The following is a 20,325-nucleotide window of genomic DNA, read 5'->3' as shown; positions in this document are numbered from 1 at the left end:
TTTGCGCATTGATCTTATAACCTGCGACTTTACTAAACTCATTTATGAGTTCTAGAAGCTTTGTTGTAGACCTCTCAGGGTTTTCTATGTATAGGATCATGTCATCTGCAAATAATGACATTTTGACTTCTTCCTTTCCAATTTGAATGCCTTTTATATCTGGTTCTTGCCTCAGTGCTCGAGCAAGTACTTCTAAGACAATGTTAAATAGAAGGGGAGAGAGTGGGCATCCTTGTCTTGTTCCTGACTTTAGAGGGAAGGATTTTAGGATTTCTCCATTGTAAACAATGTTGGCTGTAGGTTTTTCATATATCCTCTTTATCATGTTCAAAAAATTTCCTTGTATTCCAATCTTTTGGAGTGTTTTTATCAAGAAAGGGTACTGTGTCTTGTCAAATGCTTTTTCTGCATCTATAGATATAATCATGTGATTTTTTTCCTTCAATCTGTTTATATGGTGTATTACATCGATTGATTTTCTTATGTTGAACCATCCTTGCATAACTGGAATAAATCCCACTTGGTCATGGTGTATAATTTGTTTAATGTGTTGTTGAATACGATTAGCAAGTATTTTGTTAAGTATTTTTGCATCTACGTTCATTAGAGAAATTGGTCTGTAATTTTCCTTTCTTGTGGTGTCTTTATTTGGCTTTGGTACTAGGGTAATGTTGGCATCATAGAGGGAGTTAGGCAATATTCCCTCTGTTTCGATTTTTTGGAAGAGTTTCAGCAGGATTGGTGTTAGTTCTTTCCAGAATGTTTTGTAGAATTCACCTGTGAAGCCATCTGGCCCTGGGCTCTTCTTAGTTGGGAGGTTTTTAATGACTGATTCTATCTCTTTACTTGTGATTGGTTTGTTGAGATCATCAACTTCTTCTTTCATCAATATGGGCTGCTTATGTGTTTCTGCGAATTTGTCCATTTCCTCTGAATTGTCATTTTTGTTGGAATATAGTTTTTCAAAGTATCCTCTTATGATAGTCTTTATTTCTGTGGGGTCAGTGGTGACATCACCTATCTCATTTCTTATTTTGTGTATTTGCATCTTCTCTCTTTTTTTCTTTGTTAGTCTCACTAAAGGTTTGTCAATTTTGTTGATCTTCTCAAAAAACCAGCTCTTGGTCTTGTTCATCTTTTCAAGTGCTTTCTTATTTTCTATTTCATTTAGTTCTGCTCTTATCTTTGTTATTTTCTTTCTTCTTCTTCCTGTTGGATTACTTTGTTGTTTTTTTTTCTAATTCCTCCAAATGTGCAGTTAGTTCTTCAATTTCTGCTCTTTCTTCTATTTTGGTAAATGAATTTATGGCTATAAATTCGTCTCTCAGTACTGCTTTTGTTGCATCTCATAAATTTTGGTATGTTGTGTTATCATTATCATTTGCTTCAAGGTAGTCATTGATTTCTTTTGAGATTTCCTCTTTGATCCACTGTTTTTCTAAGAGTGTGTTGTTTAATTTCCATATCTTGGTGTGAAATCTGGGCCTCTGTCCCTTGCAAATTTCCAGCTTGACTCCACTGTGGTCAGAGATATTGTTTTGTATGATTTAAATCTTTCTGAATTCATTAAGCCTTTCTACTTTGGAGAATGATCCATGTGCAGTTGAGAAAAATGTATATCCTGCTGTGTTTGGGTGTAATGATCTATATATGTCTATTAGATCCAGCTCCTCTAATATACTGTTCAAATGTTTTGTTTCTTTAGTGATTCTCTTTTGAGATGTTCTGTCCAGAGTTGATAGTGGTGTATTAAAATCCCCCACTATAATTGTAGATGCATCTATTTTTTCACTTAGTTTTTCTAGCGTTTGCCTCATGTATTTAGAGGCACCCTTGTTAGGAGCATACATATTTATGGTTGTTCGATCTTCTTGACAGATTGTCCCTTTCACTAAAATGTAGTATCCTTCTTTGTCTCTCACAATTTTTTGCATTTAAAGTCTGTTTTGTCTGATATTAATATAGCTACTCCTGCCTTTTTTTGGTTATTGTTTGCTTGTATGAATGTTTTCCAGCCATTCACTTTCAACCTCCATGAGTTTCTGGGTCTAAGATGTGTCTCTTGTAGACAGAATATAGATGGGTCATATTTCCTTATCCAGTGTCCCAGTCTGAATCTTTTGACAGGTGAGTTTAATCCGTTGACATTCAGTGTTATTACTTTCAAGGAATTATTTGTGTTAGCCATATTTTGATTGGACTTGTGTTTGTCATATTTTGTTTGCTTTTTTTCCCCCCTTCTCTTTTTGTCTTTTTTGTTGCTCTTACACTCTCTTCCAACTCTGCCTGTCCTGTTTTTTCCTTTCTTCCTGCAGAACTCCCTTTAGAATTTCTTGAAGGGGAGGTTTCTTGTTGGCATATTCTTTCAGTTTCTGTTTATCTGTGAATATTTTGAACTCTCCATCATTTTTGAATGCTGGTTTAGCTGGATAGAGTATTCTTGGTTGGAAATTTTTTTCTTTTAGTACCTTGACTATATCATACCACTGCCTTCTTGCCTCCATGGTTTCAGATGAGAAATCAGCACTTAATCTTATGGAGCTCCCTTGTATGTGATGGTTTTCTTTTCTCTCACTGCTTTTAGAATTTTTTCTTTGTCTTGAGCATTGGATAATTTGACAAGTATATGTCTTGGGGTGGGCCTGTTGGGGGTTATGACGAGTGCGGTGCACTGTGCTTCTTGGATATATACATCTGTCTCTTTCAGTAGATTTTGGAAGATTTCAGCCATTATTTCCTGCAACACTCCTTCTGACCCCTTTCCCTTCTCTTCTCCTTCTGGGATGCCTATAATACATATGTTTGAGCGTTTTGCATTATCATTCAGGTCCCTAAGTCCTAGCTGGATTTTTTGTATCTTTTTATTGGCCAATTCTACTATCTGTTTGATTTCCGATGTACTGTCTTCCACATCACTAATTCTCTGCTCTGCCTCTTCTAGTCTGCTGATATTTGCTGCAAGTGTATTTTTGATTTCTTGAACTGTGGTGTTCATTTCCATCATATCTCTTATCTTTTTGTGTATGTCTGCAATTTCTCCTCCAAGTGTTGTCTTTATGTTGTTAACCTCTTCCTTTACTTCATTAAATTTGTCAGCGATAAATGTTCTGAGATCTTTCATCACTTGTGCGAAGTTCTGCTCCCCTTCCTGATTTTTAGTTTGTTCATTGGATTCAGCCATATTTTCCTGATTACTGGTTTTGTTTGTAGATTTTTGTTCCTGTCTGGTCATCATTTTATCTTGATGGGTTTAATCAGTTCCTTAGCGTCTTTGTCTAGTCTTGGAGATTAATCAGCTGTTGTTTTTGTGTAAGTGCTATATCTTCTCTTTGTCACTTTGTTCTTCTTATTCTAATTTCTTATTGCTGGTTGAGCTCACTTTAAAGGAAAGTATTAGGTCCAGGGAAAGGCAATTGTGTAAGCAAGGAAAAAGTGTAAAGTAGTATTGGTGATATATGTTAACAGAACAACAATATGAGATCTGGGAGGATGGATGTTAGATTCATGTATGTTGTGTAGAGTTATAGCAGTAGGTAGAGTACCTATAATGACGTAGTCGACTGAATATGGGAAGAATATCGTATGAATTGAAAAGCTATTGTTTTCGTGATAGAGGGAAAGAGAAAAGAAAGGCAATAGTTTCAAGAGTGGATAACAGACAGAAAAAAAAACAAAGGTATTAGAAATTAAGAGTTAGACACTTTGTGGATCAAAGAAAGGGAGGTGGAATATAGGAGAGACAGTAGATGATGGAGGATATCAAGATGTAGGCGAAAGGGGATAGTGTAGGTAGCCAAAATCTATTTACACAGAAATGAGGCAGTGGAGGATGAGGAAACCCAGCAAATGTGAGGTGTTCCCTGCAGCACCTATTGTATAATTAAGATAAAATAAAATAAGAAGAAAATAAGGGATGAGAGAGAGAAAAACCAAAAAAAAAAAAAAAAAAAGAAGAAAGGAAGAAAGAAAAAGGGGGTGGGTTAAAGGGCAGGGAACAGGTAGGGAAAAGAAAAAAAAGATATACACCAACCACAACAGCAACAACAACAACAAAACTAAATTACTGAAAAAAAAAGACTTTGGGGGATACGCTGGGAGAAAAGACTAGGGGATAATGCAATGTTAGGAATCAGGACATTAAAAAAATAAAAAATAAGACAAAATAAATATAAAAAAACAAAACAAAAGAGAAAAGAGAAAATGCAAACGTTGAGGGCTAGGACATTCAAGGACCTCAGATGGACTTCAGGGCGTGATGGATTCAGGGATGGAAAGTCTGAGATATTGAAGACTCAAGAGGTGTGAGTCTCTGGGGTGTGGGCCACCAGGGTTTAGGGGACTCAGACCTGGCAACCGCGAGTCTGGTTAACAGGGAACCTGGGAGCACTGCAGTGCAACACAGCCTTCAGGGATCCCCACAGCTGGGTGCCAGCCCTATGGGTGAGATCACCTCCGCAAACTCTATCCTGTGTGTCTGAACTCCACAATTCACTCACTCACTGGGGTTTATTCTGTGGATGTATCACCAATTCAACTTCAGGACCCTTCCCACCCTGAAAACCCCCAGGACAGCCAGCTGGTGGCGCCTCTACACTGCAGGCAATTTAATGATGCAGATCAATAGCCAGGCCCGGTGGTGGGGCTCCAGCCAGAAACACTGATATCAGAGTCCAAAACCGAAATTCCCACGCTTCGCAAAATATTCCCCTAATCAGCTTCCAGACATCTCCCACCCTGCCAGACCCTGGTGGCATCTCTTTATTGCTATCAATTTAAGTCCATTGCAGATTGACAGCCGGGCTTGGGCTGAGCGGGGCTCTAGGCAGAAGCACTATTATTTGTGTCCGCAATCAAAAATTCCCCTGCTTTGCAATAAAACTCCCGTTTGTCTCCCTAAATTGGTCTGCAAAGGCCTCCTATCCTTTTAACCCCCCAATAGGCCGCTCAGGGCTTATGAATTCCCCAGTACTGCAGAGCCTCCAGATATTGCTGCCACAGTGCCAGTGCCATGGCTCTGCCCACCCCAGGAGGGGGCATGCCACATGCAACCCTGACCTCTGTGTAATAGAGTCTCAATTATATTTTATAGATGAGTCTTCTCTGTTACCTTCCCACCAAATTGATGTCCAGACACCTCCTGCTCTGCAAATATCCTGAAACAGCCTGGTCCCGAAGAACCTCCAATGCTGCCCAGCCGCTTCTTTGCCTTGCTTGTCTTTACATCGTTGAATTGTATGATCTCTTTATATGACATGGATATCAAAACCTTGTTGGATATGGGATTTTCAATATTTTTCAATAATTTCTCCCATTGAGTAGGCTGCCTGTGTATAATATTTTGTGTGTGTGTATAATTTTTAATGTGCCTTTGGATTCTGTTTGGAATTGTTTTTGGAACGTTGCTACATATATATTCATTATAAGTATCGGTCTTTAATTCTATTTTTTGTAGCATCTTTATTTGGTTTTGATATTAGAATGATGTTGGCTTCATAGAATGTGTTTATTTGTGTTCTCTCCTGTTTGATTTTTTGGAACATCTTGAGGAAGATTGGTATTAGATCATCTTTGAACGATCACTTGTTCTATCACGATGCCTCTTTGAGTTTTGGTTCATCTCATTCTCAGGCTTTTAAATTGCCAACCTTATGTAACCAAAACCACACAAGGGATTCACTAATGGGTTACAGATATTTTTTCCCCAGGGTTTTGGGAAAAAGTGACCTAAAAGCAGTTTTTCTCATTGCTGTTTCCCAACTGGCTAGCAGATGGCACTCGCTGGCAAACACTTCCAAGGAAGTGCCATGACCCTCAGGTTAGCCTAGCTTCTGGTCTGGCTCTGCTGGTCAAATTCACAGAAGAGAAACCACTCTATCCTCTGCCACACCCTCCCTCTTCCCAAGGAGGGAGATGGTTGTTCCCCTCTCAGTCAGCTGCACTTAGCCATGGGTTTTATCAGGCTTCATGCCTTGAGAATGGGCGCTGGGAGCCCTTTCCTCCTGCCGAGGGTGTTTAGTACCTCACAGTTGACATTTTGGGCTCTTTGGCTCTCTGTCCCTTGCCCTCCTGGGCCCTGAGCAGTACTGTCTGGGGTTACCTAACCCCCAACACAAGTCCCTCAGACATCTCCTGCCCTTCTCCATTGCTTGTGTGAGAGTTGAGCCCTGCTTGTGTACTCTGATGTCATCTTCCCCAAAGTCTCTAAGCTTTGCTCTTTGATGCATCCCATAGGCTGTGAAATGGTGTGCTATATTTTAGATCAGATTAAGGTATTTAGCAATTTCCTTGTAATGTCTTCATTGACCCATGTGGTATTCCAATGGTCATTAATTAACCTCCAAATATCAGGAGGTTTTCCGGACTCTTTTCAATTATTGATTCTAATTTCATTCCATTTCCAATGGAGAAAATACTTTTCATAATTTTAAAGTTATACAGACTTTAGGATTTTGCTTTGTTGTTTTTTCCATTTGAACAGCAGAGTTTCTATTCTGGAGAACATTTCCTGTGTACTTAAAAGGAATGTATATACTGCTGCCAATGGATGGAATGTTTTGTTCATGTCCGTTAGGTAGAGTTGTTGGAAAATGTTGTACAAATCTTCTATATCTTGCTGAATTTATGACTAGTTCTATATTAGTTCTATCAATTATTGGGAGTGGGTATGGAAACCTTAGACTATGATAGTTCAATGATCTCTTTCTCCTTTGAAATCTCTCAGCTTATTTCTTCAGGCATTTGAAGTGTCTGTTGCTAGGCATGAACATATGTTACAATTGTCATGTCTTTAAGATGTAATATCATTTTTAAAAATTTATTTAATTCACCCCCACTCCCCGTGTTGTCTGTTCTCTGTGTCTATTTGCTGTGTCTTGTTTCTTTGTCCGCTTCTGTTGTCATCAGCGGCAGGGCACGGGAAGTGTGGGCGGTGCCATTCTTGGGCAGGCTGCACTTTCGCGCTGGGTGGCTCTCCTTATGGGGTGCACTCCTTGCGCGTGGGGCTCCCCTAAGTGGGGGACACTCCTGCGTGGCAGGGCACTCCTTGCATGCATCAGCACTGTGCATGGGCCAGCTCCACACGGGTCAAGGAGACCCGGGGTTTGAACTGCGGACCTCCCATGTGGTAGATGGACACCCTAACCACTGGGCCAAGTCCGTTTCCCCTGTAATAACATTTTAATCATTATGAAATATTTCTCTTTGTCTTTATAAAATGTATTGCCCTAAAGCACATTGTCTTAAGTTTGCTAAATCTGCCAATACAAAGTTACTAGGAATGGGTTAATTTTTACAAAGGGACTTTAAATGCCCAAATCAAGGCACCAGCAGAGTTGTTTACTCAACAAATGTCATCTGCTGCCAGATCCTGGAGTCTTCCCACGTGGCAAGGCAAGATGGCAGCTGATCACTGCCATTCCTGAAGTCTTCTCTCTCATGTGGCATGCTCAAAGTGGTGGTTTCTTTCTGAGTATCTCTTCTTTCAGTTCTCAGTTTAAATAAAACCCAACAAATGGGTAGAGACCCAACCTGGGTCACGCTGCACTGATGTAGCCCAATCAAATGGCCCCACACTCATGGGAATGGATGGGTTCAAGAACATAACCTTTCCTAGCCTTCACAATATTTAAACATTTGCACTTAGTATATCGGAAAGCAATAGACACTCCACAACTTTTATGATTGCTGTCACATGATAATCCATTACATCCTTTTACTTTCCCCCTATTTCTTCCTTGAATCTAAGGCATGCCTTTGCAGATTACACTTTTAAGGATCTGGCCACTTTATCGAATGTATCAATCAGACCAATGCCTATTCAAATAGACACAGTTCTCCATTTATTCTGAATATGAAGTTTTCTTCCCTGAAATCATCAACCCGACAAAACTACCATCTGTGGACTTACAGAACATCTTATCCTTCATCTTGATATTCCACACAGCTTTGCTTCTGATCATGGTTAATGAAATGCAGTACTGGGCATATGCTAATGGAATTCCCTTATCTTACATTATCAAACTGGAGCAGCTGAATTGACACATCAGTGGATTGACCTTTGGAAGATTCAATTATGGAGTTAGCTGGGTGGCCATACATTGCAGGTCTAGATAAATGTCCTCCAGGAAGCTGTATGTACACTCAATTACAATCTAGTATATGGTTCTGCTTCTCCCAAAGCCATGATCTGTGAGTCCAGAAATCAAGGGATGGCAATGGAGATAACTCACTAGTGATCCTCTACCAAGTGTTTTGCTTCTTATCACCAAAATGTAAGATTTTCCTCCCGGAAAGTTAAAAATGATTTCATCGAAGTGGAAGTCAAAATTCCTGTGGACCACTTTGGTTTCCTCATGCCTCTGAATCAACAAGTAAAGACAGGATTGAATGTACTAGCTGAGGTTATTGCTCCCAGTTACCTAGGGGAAATTAGACTGCTACTTCAAAATGGAAGGAAGAGAATTACAGAATACAGTATATTCCTTAGGATATCTACTTGTATTTCCATTCCCTGTGATTAAAGTCAAAGGAGAACTCTAACAATCAATTTGCACAGGACTACTAATAGCCCATACCATTCATTAAAAAGGTATGGGTTACTGCATTAGGGAAAGAACCATAACCAGCTACTTCGTTTGTTGAGGGGAAATGAATTATGCATGTGTAATAGAAGTAGGTGTTTGTAATTACCAGTTATGATCATATGGCCATTTACCACAAAAAGGACTATAATAGCTATTAATTTTTATTTTGTTAGAAGCATTTTTGCATATGAATATGTTTGTGTATAAACAAACGTCTTTCTTTTCATCCCTCTCCTATCCCCGTATAAGATTAGTTGTATTAGCTTTGCATCATAGTACTTATGTTACAGGATAGCAAGGGTAAGAGTGAATATTGGTCACTCAAGTGCTTCCATACTATTTTGAGGAAACATTAGTGAACTTTCAGTAGTACACAGGATAGTTGTATCATGTCAGATGTAAATATGGTTTTGTTATTGTCTTTATTTGGAGATAAAGTATAGTTTATCTGAGATGTCAGTGGGTGTCCAAATGGCACTGGATAGACAGTTATGATTAGTTTTATGTGTCAACATGTCTAATTTGTGTTCAGTTGCTTTTCTCAAGCTGCCCTAATTGTTTCTACAAAGTTACTTCATAGATGGGATTAGTGCCTAAAATGATTTGACTCTAAGTGAAGAAAGTTACGATGAACAATACGATTGGGACTAATGCAATCAGTGAAAGGTCTCAGAAGGGAGAAGTGTATATTCCAGATATCATAAGGAGTACTTCCACAAGACTACACCTTCCACTGCCTCCTCTAGTTCCAGCATAAGGAATACAGACAGAAGATTTCAACTACCCTCATACTGGAATTTCCAGGCTCTGCACCCTCCTTTAATCAAATGAATCATTTCCTTAAAAGGAATCTCTTCCTCTATATATATTTCTGTCACTGGTGACCCCTGATTGACCCTGATTCTCTATAGAGCTTCCAAAGAAGAGGATGGGACCATGGAACTCTCTTTATTTTTCCATTTTTAAAACAATTTATTGAAGTATATCATTCGTACATGAACATACATAAGCAGCAAGTGTATAGTAAATTCGTGGACTTAAAAAACAAATATGCATAACATGACACAGGACTCCCATAGGTCATGTATCACAAACACGTTGCATTGTTGTGAAATGTAATACATTATGTAAGAGTGTGGTCTAATTAAAATTATACTAAGTATACTTTAAGTATAATTATAGTAAGTATAATTTGGAAGACTTTTCAGTGGTATAATAACCGAAGGAAGAGAAGATATTTGAATAGTGTTGAACTAGTTTTGGGAGGAGATCCAAGTTTTGGTCACATATTTGAAAAATAGTGCAATTTTAGTTTCCCAGCTACTAAAAAAATATCATTCAGTGGAACGGCTTCAACAGTGGAAACTTACTGGATCATGGATCTCAGGCTCGAAGTCAAAAATTGAGGTGTTAGCAAGGTGATGCTCTCTCATAAAGACCTTTGCCTTCTAAGGCTGGCTGCCAGGGCCTCTTGTTCATTGGCTTATCTGTCACATGACAATGCAAAGCACATCATCTTCCCTTTTGTTTTCTAAATTCAACTGACTTGCAGCTTCTGGCTGTTGACCATGGCTATTTTTTTTTGTCCATTTTCCTTTGCTTGTAAGGTCTTCGGCTATTTTGGAATAAGGCCCACCCACATTCACTTTGTATTCCATTTGGGCATACCTTTACTCATACCATCTTCAAATATACTAATTACAAATGGGTCCCCACCCATGGGACCAGGGGTTTGGACCTGAAGTTGCCATTTCTGGGGCACATGATTCAGTCCCCAATACCTTCCTTGAGAAGGAAGTTTCCATCCCATATGGACAATAATTCTATGGGAACCTGTGATAAGCAGAATTTTAGGATATCCCCAAGAATTCCCATCCTCTGGTGTATAGTATGTGCCTAAGCCCAAGCTCTGTGGATGAGATGAACTTTATTCACTTGATTATGCAGTGGATCACAACAAGGAACCAGGGACTCAAGGCTCCTAGAGGAATTGCTAAACCCCTGTGTGGTCAGCTTGTATCTTTGTTTTTTTTTTTTTTTTTTGTTTGAGCTCTTTCAGAATAAATTTTTTTTTTAATTTTTTTATTTTTTATTGACTTTGTAATAATATTACATTAAAAATATATATGTGAGGTCCCATTCAACACCCCCCACCCCCCCTCTCCCCCCCCCCCCCCAACAACACTCGTTCCCATCATCATGACACATCCATTGGATTTGGTAAGTACATCTTTGGGCACCTCTGCACCTCATATACATTGGTTCACATCATGGCCCATACTCTCCTCTATTCCATCATGTAGGCCCTGTGAGGATTTACAATGTCCGGTGATTACCTCTGAAGCACCATCCAGGGCAGCTCCATGTCCCGAAGACGCCTCCACCTCTCATCTCTTCCTGCCTTTCCCCATACCCTTTGTCCATTATGTCCACTTTTCCCAATCCAATGCCACCTCTTCTATGTGGACACTGGATTGGTTGTGTCCATTGCACCTTTATGTCAAGAGGAGGCTCAGATTCCACCTGGATGCTGGATGCAATCCTCCCATTTTCAGTTGTAATCACTCTAGGCTCCATGGTGTGGTGGTTGTCCTTCTTCACCTCCATCTTAGCTGAGCAGCTTGTATCTTTGTATCTGCTCCATAATAAATGCATAATGCAAGCTCTCTTTGGAAAAAAATGCCACCTGCTATAAAATCAGCCCATTCTGAACTTGTGGTAGTTTGGTCAGTAGGACAGAGAATCTTACAGAGGGATTTTCCTGGGATCCCATGACCATCAAAACTACCTGTGTTCTGAGATGGTTCAGCTAATCATGGAAATATGAAGAGATGCAATGAGGACACTTGTGTCATTGCCAATGACTTTACCTGTCCTTTTGTAATTGCCAATGACTTTGCAGCTTTTGTCAGCCTTCATGGTGAAGAGGCTGTGAAAGGGATATTGTAACACTGATTGCAAGCTGACTCCACCACCAAAGAGTTATACTCAAAAAGCCAGTGGCAGGGACCTTGAATGTTTCCTTTAATAGGTTTATTCTCTTACCAGAGCTGCCCCAGCCCCAACAATCCCCAACGTACAGCAGATCGTCAGAGTGACCAACACCATGGCTTTCCTTGAAAACTGATGGGGCATTCTGACTTCAAGATCCACCTTTAGAGTCCTGAATATCAACAAATATAAAAACATAAAACTTTTATTTTCAATTTGTTGAGTGCATTAAGCACTTCAGCCTTCCTTCCTAAATAAGTGATAAAGTACATATAGAACATGAAGTATATTATATATATTCCTTAAAAATTATGCTGAAGTTTTTGAAACAATTCACACTTTGTATTATTTAATCATTTGGATGGGTTGCATTGGTGTTATGTGGTTTGTTTGTATTTCCTGTTGACTTAAAATATAGCTCTCCTGTTTAATGTAGAGCATTGGTGGTCAGCTGTGTTTTCCCTACTCTTTCCCCAATACACATATGTCACTCCCACCTGTACCACTCATTGATAGTTGTAGTGATTCATTTGTTGTTGTTGTTGTTGTTGTGTCATCTTGCTGCATCAGCTCTCCGTGTCTGCGGCACCATTCCTGGGCAGGCTGAGCTTTCTTTTGCACTTGGTGGCTCTACTAATGAGGCACACTTCTTGCATGTGGGGCTCTTCTTCACAGTGGACAACTCTGCATGGCACGGCACTCCCTGTGGGCATCAACACTCTGCATGGGCCAGCTCCACATAGGTCAAGGAGGCTGGGGGTTCTAACTGTGGCCCTCCTGTGTGGTAGATGGATGCCCTATCCACCGGGCCAAGTCTACTTTCCAAGAAAATTATTTAAGATGTCTATGAGAAGTGTTATGTTACACCTTCCTTCAGCAGAAGGGAAAAGTAAGTGCAAAGTGCATGATATTGGAAAAGAAACTTTTAGATCAGTGATATGCTTGTACAACTATCCTGCCTCCTGTTGTTTTCTACTATTTATTCCTTAGTTTAAGTTCTGCCTTTTGAAGAAATACTGAGCAGCCAAACTCTCACTTTTTCGTATGACAGCCTTCAGAATATTTGAACTTCCTCATTTAGCTTAAGTTTAAACATTCTCTACTTCATTTATTCTGTATGTGCTCAATATGTATTGTTTCTTTTTTTAAAGTTTTTTTGAAGATACATAGATCACACAAAATGTTACATTAAAAAGTAGGTTCCCATATACCCCATTCCCCACAACCCCCACTTGTCCCACATTGACAACTTCTTTCATTAATGTGGTACACTTATTGCAGTTGATGAGTACATTTTGGAGCACAGCTACACAGCATGGATTATAGTTTATGTTGTAGTTTATGCTCTCTCCCAGTCCATTCATTGGGTTTTGGCAGGATATATAATGTTCTGCATCTGACCCTGCAAAATGATCAAGGACAAATCCAAGTCCCCAAAATGCCCCAATATCACACCTCTTTTCCCACTCCCTGCCTTCAGCAACTCCCATGGCCACTGTCTCCACATCAGTGATATAATTTCCATTGCTAGAGTCACAATAGTTCTGTAGTAGAATATAGTAGAACAGTTCTCTGTTATGAATTAAGCAAATCAAACTGTCTGAGAGAGTTTGAGGCTGGAAGATAGGCTTACAGGAAATAGTTGGTGAGTGAAAGGTTGTGAATTGTCACCCATATGGGGGAAACCTATGATAAATTAGAGGTAAGTAGTTGTGCGTGAAGGGATCCAACAGGGGCATAGGGATACTAACGGGTTCGGCTTTGCATGGTTGAGGTGAGGATGGGTCAGATGGTCCAAGGAATTGGGGGTGGGTGGGTGGATCAGGTGAACAGAGGAGATTGTCAGGTAGTGGTTGAAACTGTAATTTTGAGAAAACTCTTTAGAAAATATAATAAGGAAGGGTTACCGGTTTAAGGTGTTTGATGTGTCTTCTGGCACAGGGTGCCCCTGGGTCAGGCTTCTAGGGAGTTTGTAAGTGCTCATCATGTCATAGTGTGTTGTATATGTGAGTGGAGCCCCATACAATGAGTGGGAAGGTGTTATAACCCCATCCTGGGGAGGCCTGATATTCTCCCACAGAGGGGAGGCTGTCTCTTAAGAGCATAGGTGGCTCCCGGTGGGGGACAGATTAGTGTGTCAAGCCCTCAGCATTTTTGCAAGTATCTACAAATCTTGTCCTTCAAGAAGTGAAGTTTGGGTGTCAGTGTGGGCTCTAAGGGCAGGAGGATAGAGGAATAGAATAGTTGGAAAAGGGGGTCCTTTGGGGGCAAAGGGAAGTGTTCTGCATTATCCTAAAATGATAGATAGATACAGGGCATGTTAGATATCATCAAAAATTTATAAAGGTATATAGCTTAAAATGTAAAACATAATGTAAACCATAATAGAACCATGGTTGGTACCTAATGTTTCAACATATGTAATTGTATTTAAAAAAAAAAAAGGAGCACCCTATTGATGTATGCAACAGCCTAGATTTAACTTAAGAGCTTTATGCTGAGTGAAAGAATACTTAAGTTCTATAACTGTATATTTACATACAATTCTAGGGTAAACAATTGCAAGAGTTGTTTACTATGAAATATAATCCCTGGGGAGGACACTGATGGTATATAATGAGGTGGCTGTGGACAGTGGAATGTGTGTGATGTGTGGATGGGGTGTGTGTGAATTTCTGAACGTCAAGCAGACATGAGGGCAGCAAATTGGACTTCTCCTCCAAAGGCTCCCTCCATTCCTGACCATCTTGGAAGAATATTCAACACTTCAAGTCACAAACTCTGCCCTTCCATATGTTCCCAAAGAAGAGATAGAAACCAGGGGAAGAAGTAACAATTCAGTGGAATGAATGCCTAGTATGTGCCAACTCTTTTAGTGGGCTTTGGCACATGGTTGTCAGATGGTGGTCAATGAGGAAGTTCAGGCAGAATGGCCCTCCAGGCAGTTCTCACTCTGCAGGCTCATGGACATATTTTAGTGATTGGGCATGGAACAGTGTTTGGACAACACCAGAATCTCCCACCTGCTGTCAACTCTTCAACCAAAACAAGGATGGGAGATGGAGATGACACCCAGGTATGTGAAAACATGAGAGCAAAGCCAAAAAGCCCTGGACTAAATGTGATGATGAATTCCATCCCTGACTGAGAAGAGAGACCACAGGAGAGTTGAACTAGTTTCTTACAAGCAGGATTCATTTACTATTTCAAACATCCTGAGCTGAACTATGTTACATCCATTTTCCAATAAAGAACTTGGAATGGAAAGGACTTGGTGACTTTCCCAAAGTCTTACAGCAGTGAATGGTGGAGCCAGGACTCTGTTGTTCCCTCAATATATTTCATTTAATAATCTATCTGGTCACTGATTTAAACACCAGGAACAAGCAGTATGGGAACACACGATGAGGATGCTCTACCCAAGTGGACCCTGCATGACATGGTGCTTAGGAATCTTCTAGACATTAGGTGCTTGGTGCCCACCCCTTGTCATACTGCCTCTGGAACATACAGCCTATGAGTCCCACATCATTTTGCTGAGGTGCAGCTTGGAACAGAGAGAGGGCATCAGCTGGAGAAAGCATGGCCAAGTATAAAATTCCATTACAGAAAGGACAGTAGAGGGTAGACAGCCCCTGGATGCTGCTCACTTTGGAAAAAGAAGTAAAGGTGAAGGAGAAATTGTGGACAGAATTGTGGGTAATATGTGAAGATGACAAGAGGAGAGGGTCCTGATATGTGACTTTCTATCCCAAGCTCTTTGCCAGCAGGGAGCATGGGTGCCAGGAAACCTTGGTGAAAGGGCAGCCTTATCGCTATTTTGCCTACCTGATGCGACACCACCCTGCAATGCAACCTCAGCTGTGTGTGCTGATCTGTTGCAGAGGACACACTCTGGGAGTCATGGATTGCCTGAAACCACAAAGTCGATGGGGAAGGAATCAGAACATAGAACTTAGAGAAGGCAGCACTGGCCAGTAACAAGTGTGAGTGTCAGGTAATCTCAATGTCTGTTAGGGCTGACAGGATGAGTCGAGAGACTGGACCATGGACACCTCAATTTGAGAGGTTAGTTAGAGATTGGAGGGTGACAAAAAAAATTTCAGTACAAAGTGGGTGTGCACTGTGTCTCCTGGATCTCAGGTTTTTTCTTGATTGTATCCTCATATGAAACTTAACATCTTAATTCAGGTCCAGAACATGCCCACCCAGTGCTCAACTAAACTCTCCACACCCCCCAGAATCAAATCCTAGTCACTAAATCCCACATCCTCAGGCTGTCTAACTGTTCTAACCATGGGCCTCGACAAGAGCGCAGGTAGGGGGACGATTGAGTGTCTCAGCACTTCTCCACCTTCATCCCAAATTAAATATACCCTGCACATGCAGGGCAGCCTGTGGCATGCTAAAGAAATCGAAACATTTATTTTTCTGTTTGCTTTTTTTTTTTACCATGAAGTTGGTTTGAATTTCATTGGAAAGAATCAATTTTAGACATGAATATAATTTTCTACCTGTGTTCCATAAAAAAATTTCAGTCATTATTTAGGGAGGAGAGGGAGCAGTGCTTGTGGAGTGATCCTCAGAAGAGACCAAAAGTTCCTGAGGCCAGTCCCCTTGGCCACAAAAATTAATCCCTCCCCAGCTACTTGGACTCTTTCCTGCACCGAAATACACAAAGTGACTTCATATCCTCCGTCCCTATATCATATTGCATACAGAGAAATTTTGATGGACTTCTGTATCCTCTTTTACCCCACATTCTTTTCCTGTCCATATTAGCATTAAGAAATAGGCCAACTCTAATTACACATTTAGTAATCCTGAGTCTTAATATGCTATCTCCTCTATAGAGGTGGAAATACACAGATTCATGCCCCTGGGAAGCAGGCCTTGGGGTGTCTACTCAAACCAACCATGCAACACATGACCTGCATGTGCTAAGGACCATGGAAGCTCCAATGTCTACATCCTGTAGGTAAGGAAAGCAGAAGAACACTCGGGGAAGGTGTTGACTCACATATCAGTTATAGAAAATTAGCTGATATTCCAGAAACCAAAAATGTAGAAGAACAACTTTCCATGAGGAAAGTATTAGGAGATACAGATAATATCCTGATGGCCATCCAATGATGGCCACCCACAATGGAGCCAGGCCTTGTGAGAAGGCATAAGGAAAGAGACCAATGGGGACTTGTCACTAAACAGGAAGACCATGGCATTTCTATTTTCCCAGGAGCAGGCTGAAAGAATATAGACTGAAGCAGGACAGAACTAGGTCAGTCACCTTTGGATCCACCGAGACTGCAGCCATCCGTATCCCTCCACCTTCAACATCCCACCATCCCTGAAGTAGCGATATTGGACATATATAATATTGCAGAATGGAGAGCATTTTAAATCAAAACTAACTTTATATACATTTTCAATAAAACTCCCAAAACTACCACTCCTCAACCCCTACCAAAGGTATCATATTCACATTAGAAACTCTTTGAAGGCCCTCACTGTCCTCCCCACATTCTCTAGAACTGCCAAGGAATAACAGTAGGACCAGGAAGCAGAACGTAGACTCATTTTGTTAAAGCAAGAGGAAATCTACAGTGGGGGGGGGGGCCACAATGGAATGTCTGGTATGTGGAGAGTTTGGAACCCTGCTCCCTACTCTCCACACCAGGGCTTCTTCTTTCTAGGATCCAAAAGTTGGTCACATCTTCTTTTTTGAGATGAAGAGGATTGTCTTGCACCCAGCACCAACATTTGCCTCCCAGAGGCCCCAAAGTCAGCTATGAGGTGGGATTTTCTTCCAGCAGAAGGACCATCAACTAAAGTTGTGTTTGGAGACTTGGCATCAGGATGAGTAGTTTGATTTTGACCTCTTTTCAGAGACGATACAGACAGGGATTCTCCACGTGCTCTCTTGATTCCAGAGGTGTGATACACTCTTCACAAGTCCCCATGGCTGCAGTTGATGTGATGGCTTCAAGGGAATGCAAGGCTGGGGAGCTCCTCATCTCCTCCTCTTCATTGGACCCATCTGCGGGCTTGGATTTGGTACTTATAGGAAAGGTTTCTTGCAGAGGCACCTCATCTCTGCTTCCGAATCTAAGGGAAGAGTGTCTTTGGTGTTGGTGGTGATAAGACATTTATTTCTTTATGATTTGTAGATTGTCTTGACTCCTTGGACAGACAGCATTGTCTTTAAGGAGGTCCAGGCTGTTGTCTGCTCTGCCATCCCAGTGTAGGGCACTAGTACTGACTTGAATCCCTAGAAGTTGGCCATGCTCAGCTTTACTCTCTGCACCATTGCTAGACTTACATGTGGAAGTACATCCAGTTCAGATGTATCATAACTTGGAGGTGCTTCCATACCCTCTACATCTTTCAAGGACAGCAGACGCTTCTCAGCCAGCTGTGGTCAAGGAAATAGACAATTAATGACTGCAGATGTTTCTCACATGAGGTGGCTGAATGTGTGGCGAAGATGACTGCACTGGGCCAGAAGGCAGGTAGGTTTTGTATACATATATTATAGCTTATTCTGCCCATCTTCCTATGCACGATTCCCAAACTTGCAGTCCTAACCACACCTACCCCGTACCTCTCCATAATTTCCTCCCTACTGGTTCTCCATTTGCCCCTACACCTCCCCCTATTTTTCTCCAGATGCCATGCCACCCAAGACAAAGTATGTTAGACAAGGTCATGTAGATTACATGATGTGAGGCCCTCCCACACTTGGTTTACCTGGGTGGGCGTGAGTCCTTCCTCTTGCTGCAGCTCCTCTGTTAGGGACAGAAAGTCTACATGTGCTCCTGGGGAAAGCAATTCTGCCAGAAATTGTGGGTGAATGACAGCCTCCACCTGGGAAGAGTAATAAAAGGGGATTGAGCACACTTGAGAAAGAGTCACCTGTCGGTTTTGGAAGCAGGAGGGAAAGCATTGACCCGGCACCCCAATCTGCAATCTGTGGATGTTTGGGATGATGACCTCCAACAGCTACACATATACACACTAACACATGCACACACACACAAAGACTCAAATACACATACCTGTACCCACTCCACACTGCTCAGGAGATACGGAATAGACCCAAGTTTCAACAGACTGGGAAAGAAGCACAGACCTGAACATGCTGACAGTGCTAAAACTAAGGACTCTGCTAGACACCTCACCTAAAATCCACCCACCTTGGTGATGAAGTCTTCCTCTGCACACAGCTGGTGGATGTAGTTGAGGAGATCCGGGTCTGCATAGATTCCATCACCTTCCTGCTGTCCATGTCCTTCCTCTTCCGATTTTCCATCTTCCCCCTCGGAGGCTGAGTGCAAAGGCCCCACCAGCCCATCCATGAGGTCAGTGTACTCTTTTACGGCTTCAGGTGGGATCTCCTTGGGGGCCTTTGTCTTCAGAGCCTGCTGCTGTCTGCGTTGCCTCTGGCTGGAAACCTTGGCCTTGGGCCCTGACTTTTTTGGATTGGACATTAAAGGTAGGGACAGAGGTCAAGAAGTAAAAGTGGAATGAATCTCCAGCTTTTATTTTCCAACCATATCTTGGTGAGAGTAATATTTTAGGGATAGAAAATGCTTCCACTTGGTTCATGCTAATCTGAAACTACATGAACATTTATAGGATAAAATTTAAAAGATGAATGATCTTAGAGAAGTTTCTGTTCAAGAAAAAGAGGAACTTGTGATATTGGAAGCTATCCCTTCCCCCATCCCCTAATCATCAGGAATATTATATAAATGTGTCCCTTTTGACAGTCAAGATGAGAGTGCAGTTATGACAGCTGACAAAATTGACCTAGCCCATGACAAAGGGTAACTGAGAAACTAGGTTCTCGATGGGTTTCTCCTTTGGAAATACAGAAGGCAAATCTTGAAAGGAATGTAGCTCATGAGTCCTTTTGCCTTCTTTCAGTCCCCTTTGCACCTAGTCTTCTGTTGGAATGTGATGAGCCATACCTGGCTTCTGGCCTTCCATAGTGCCTGGGGACACCTGTGGATGAAGATTTGGAGGGACTGGTTGTGGAGGGCACTGGAAACCTTTCCTCTCCTCCAACATCTGAATCTGCCTCTCTTCTTCAATTTCAAACTCCTTGAACCTAGCATGGGAGGAAGGCACAAGCAGTGTTGACAAGATGGCCTGGCCCACTGTGATGCCTACAAAAAGAGATCAGCACCAACAATAGGGGAAACTAAGTGTCTTGGGAGGGATATCAAGGTCTTGGATAAGTGCTTTTCCAAGAGGCATTTTACTCCTGGCAGTACAACCACAGTTTGGAGGTACTTCTTGAGGTCCCCACAACATCCATTCACCTACAGCAAAACTCATCATCACTTAAGGGGAATGTGAAAGAAATGAATCAATTTGGTACTTGGCAGATTTCAAAGTTGAGACTACAAGTTGTAATTTCTTGACTATACACTGTTTTAACTAGTATCTAGTGGGCTTCAACAAAATTGGTATAGGTTCTCGAATTAAATTAGTCCGTGTGATACATGACAGGATCATAAAGGTGGCCATCATCCCCAATTCAAGGATGTCATAGCAAAAACTAGACAGATGAGCTAACAGTAATCACACGCTGGGATCTGAGTTGTTAATATTATAAATAAAGGAGGGATCAGTGCCCAGATCTAAGAATCCTAGAGCCTTGTCTGTAAACTGAATGAAGACATAGGGTGAAGAAATGCTTGGAAAGAAAGTAGAAGGAAACATTATGGAGGGGATTCAATTTCCAATG

At 41.3% G+C, this 20,325-nt stretch overlaps 1 protein-coding gene and 1 pseudogene across 5 annotated transcripts in view; one reads left to right on the top strand and one right to left on the bottom strand.

Moving 5' to 3' along the window:
* The first annotated feature begins 11,205 nt into the window (after window positions 1–11,205).
* LOC101418543 (COP9 signalosome complex subunit 8 pseudogene) lies at window positions 11,206–11,709 on the top strand (annotated as a pseudogene).
* Window positions 11,710–17,570: 5,861 nt separating this feature from the next.
* LOC131276066 (NUT family member 1-like) overlaps window positions 17,571–20,325 on the bottom strand; it is a 75,204-nt gene continuing 72,449 nt past the window's right edge. For 4 of the 5 annotated variants that reach the window (XM_071212265.1, XM_071212267.1, XM_071212266.1 and 1 more), the window contains 4 exons: window positions 19,544–19,683; window positions 18,767–19,042; window positions 18,321–18,437; window positions 17,571–17,985 (listed from right to left, as the gene is read on the bottom strand). In XM_071212265.1, coding sequence (XP_071068366.1) covers window positions 17,842–17,985; window positions 18,321–18,437; window positions 18,767–18,928 — 423 coding nt within the window. In that variant the 5' untranslated portion in view covers window positions 18,929–19,042; window positions 19,544–19,683 and the 3' untranslated portion in view covers window positions 17,571–17,841. Of the gene's footprint in view, window positions 17,986–18,320; window positions 18,438–18,766; window positions 19,228–19,543; window positions 19,684–20,325 lie in introns of those variants that run through there. The other variant, XM_058288219.1, reaches the window with a different exon arrangement.

This window comes from Dasypus novemcinctus, chromosome 26 (assembly GCF_030445035.2).
Source record: "Dasypus novemcinctus isolate mDasNov1 chromosome 26, mDasNov1.1.hap2, whole genome shotgun sequence".
Lineage (NCBI taxonomy): Eukaryota > Metazoa > Chordata > Mammalia > Cingulata > Dasypodidae > Dasypus > Dasypus novemcinctus.
The sequence above is the reverse complement of the archived record's forward strand: the minus strand, read 5'-3'. Positions and strand labels throughout refer to the sequence as shown.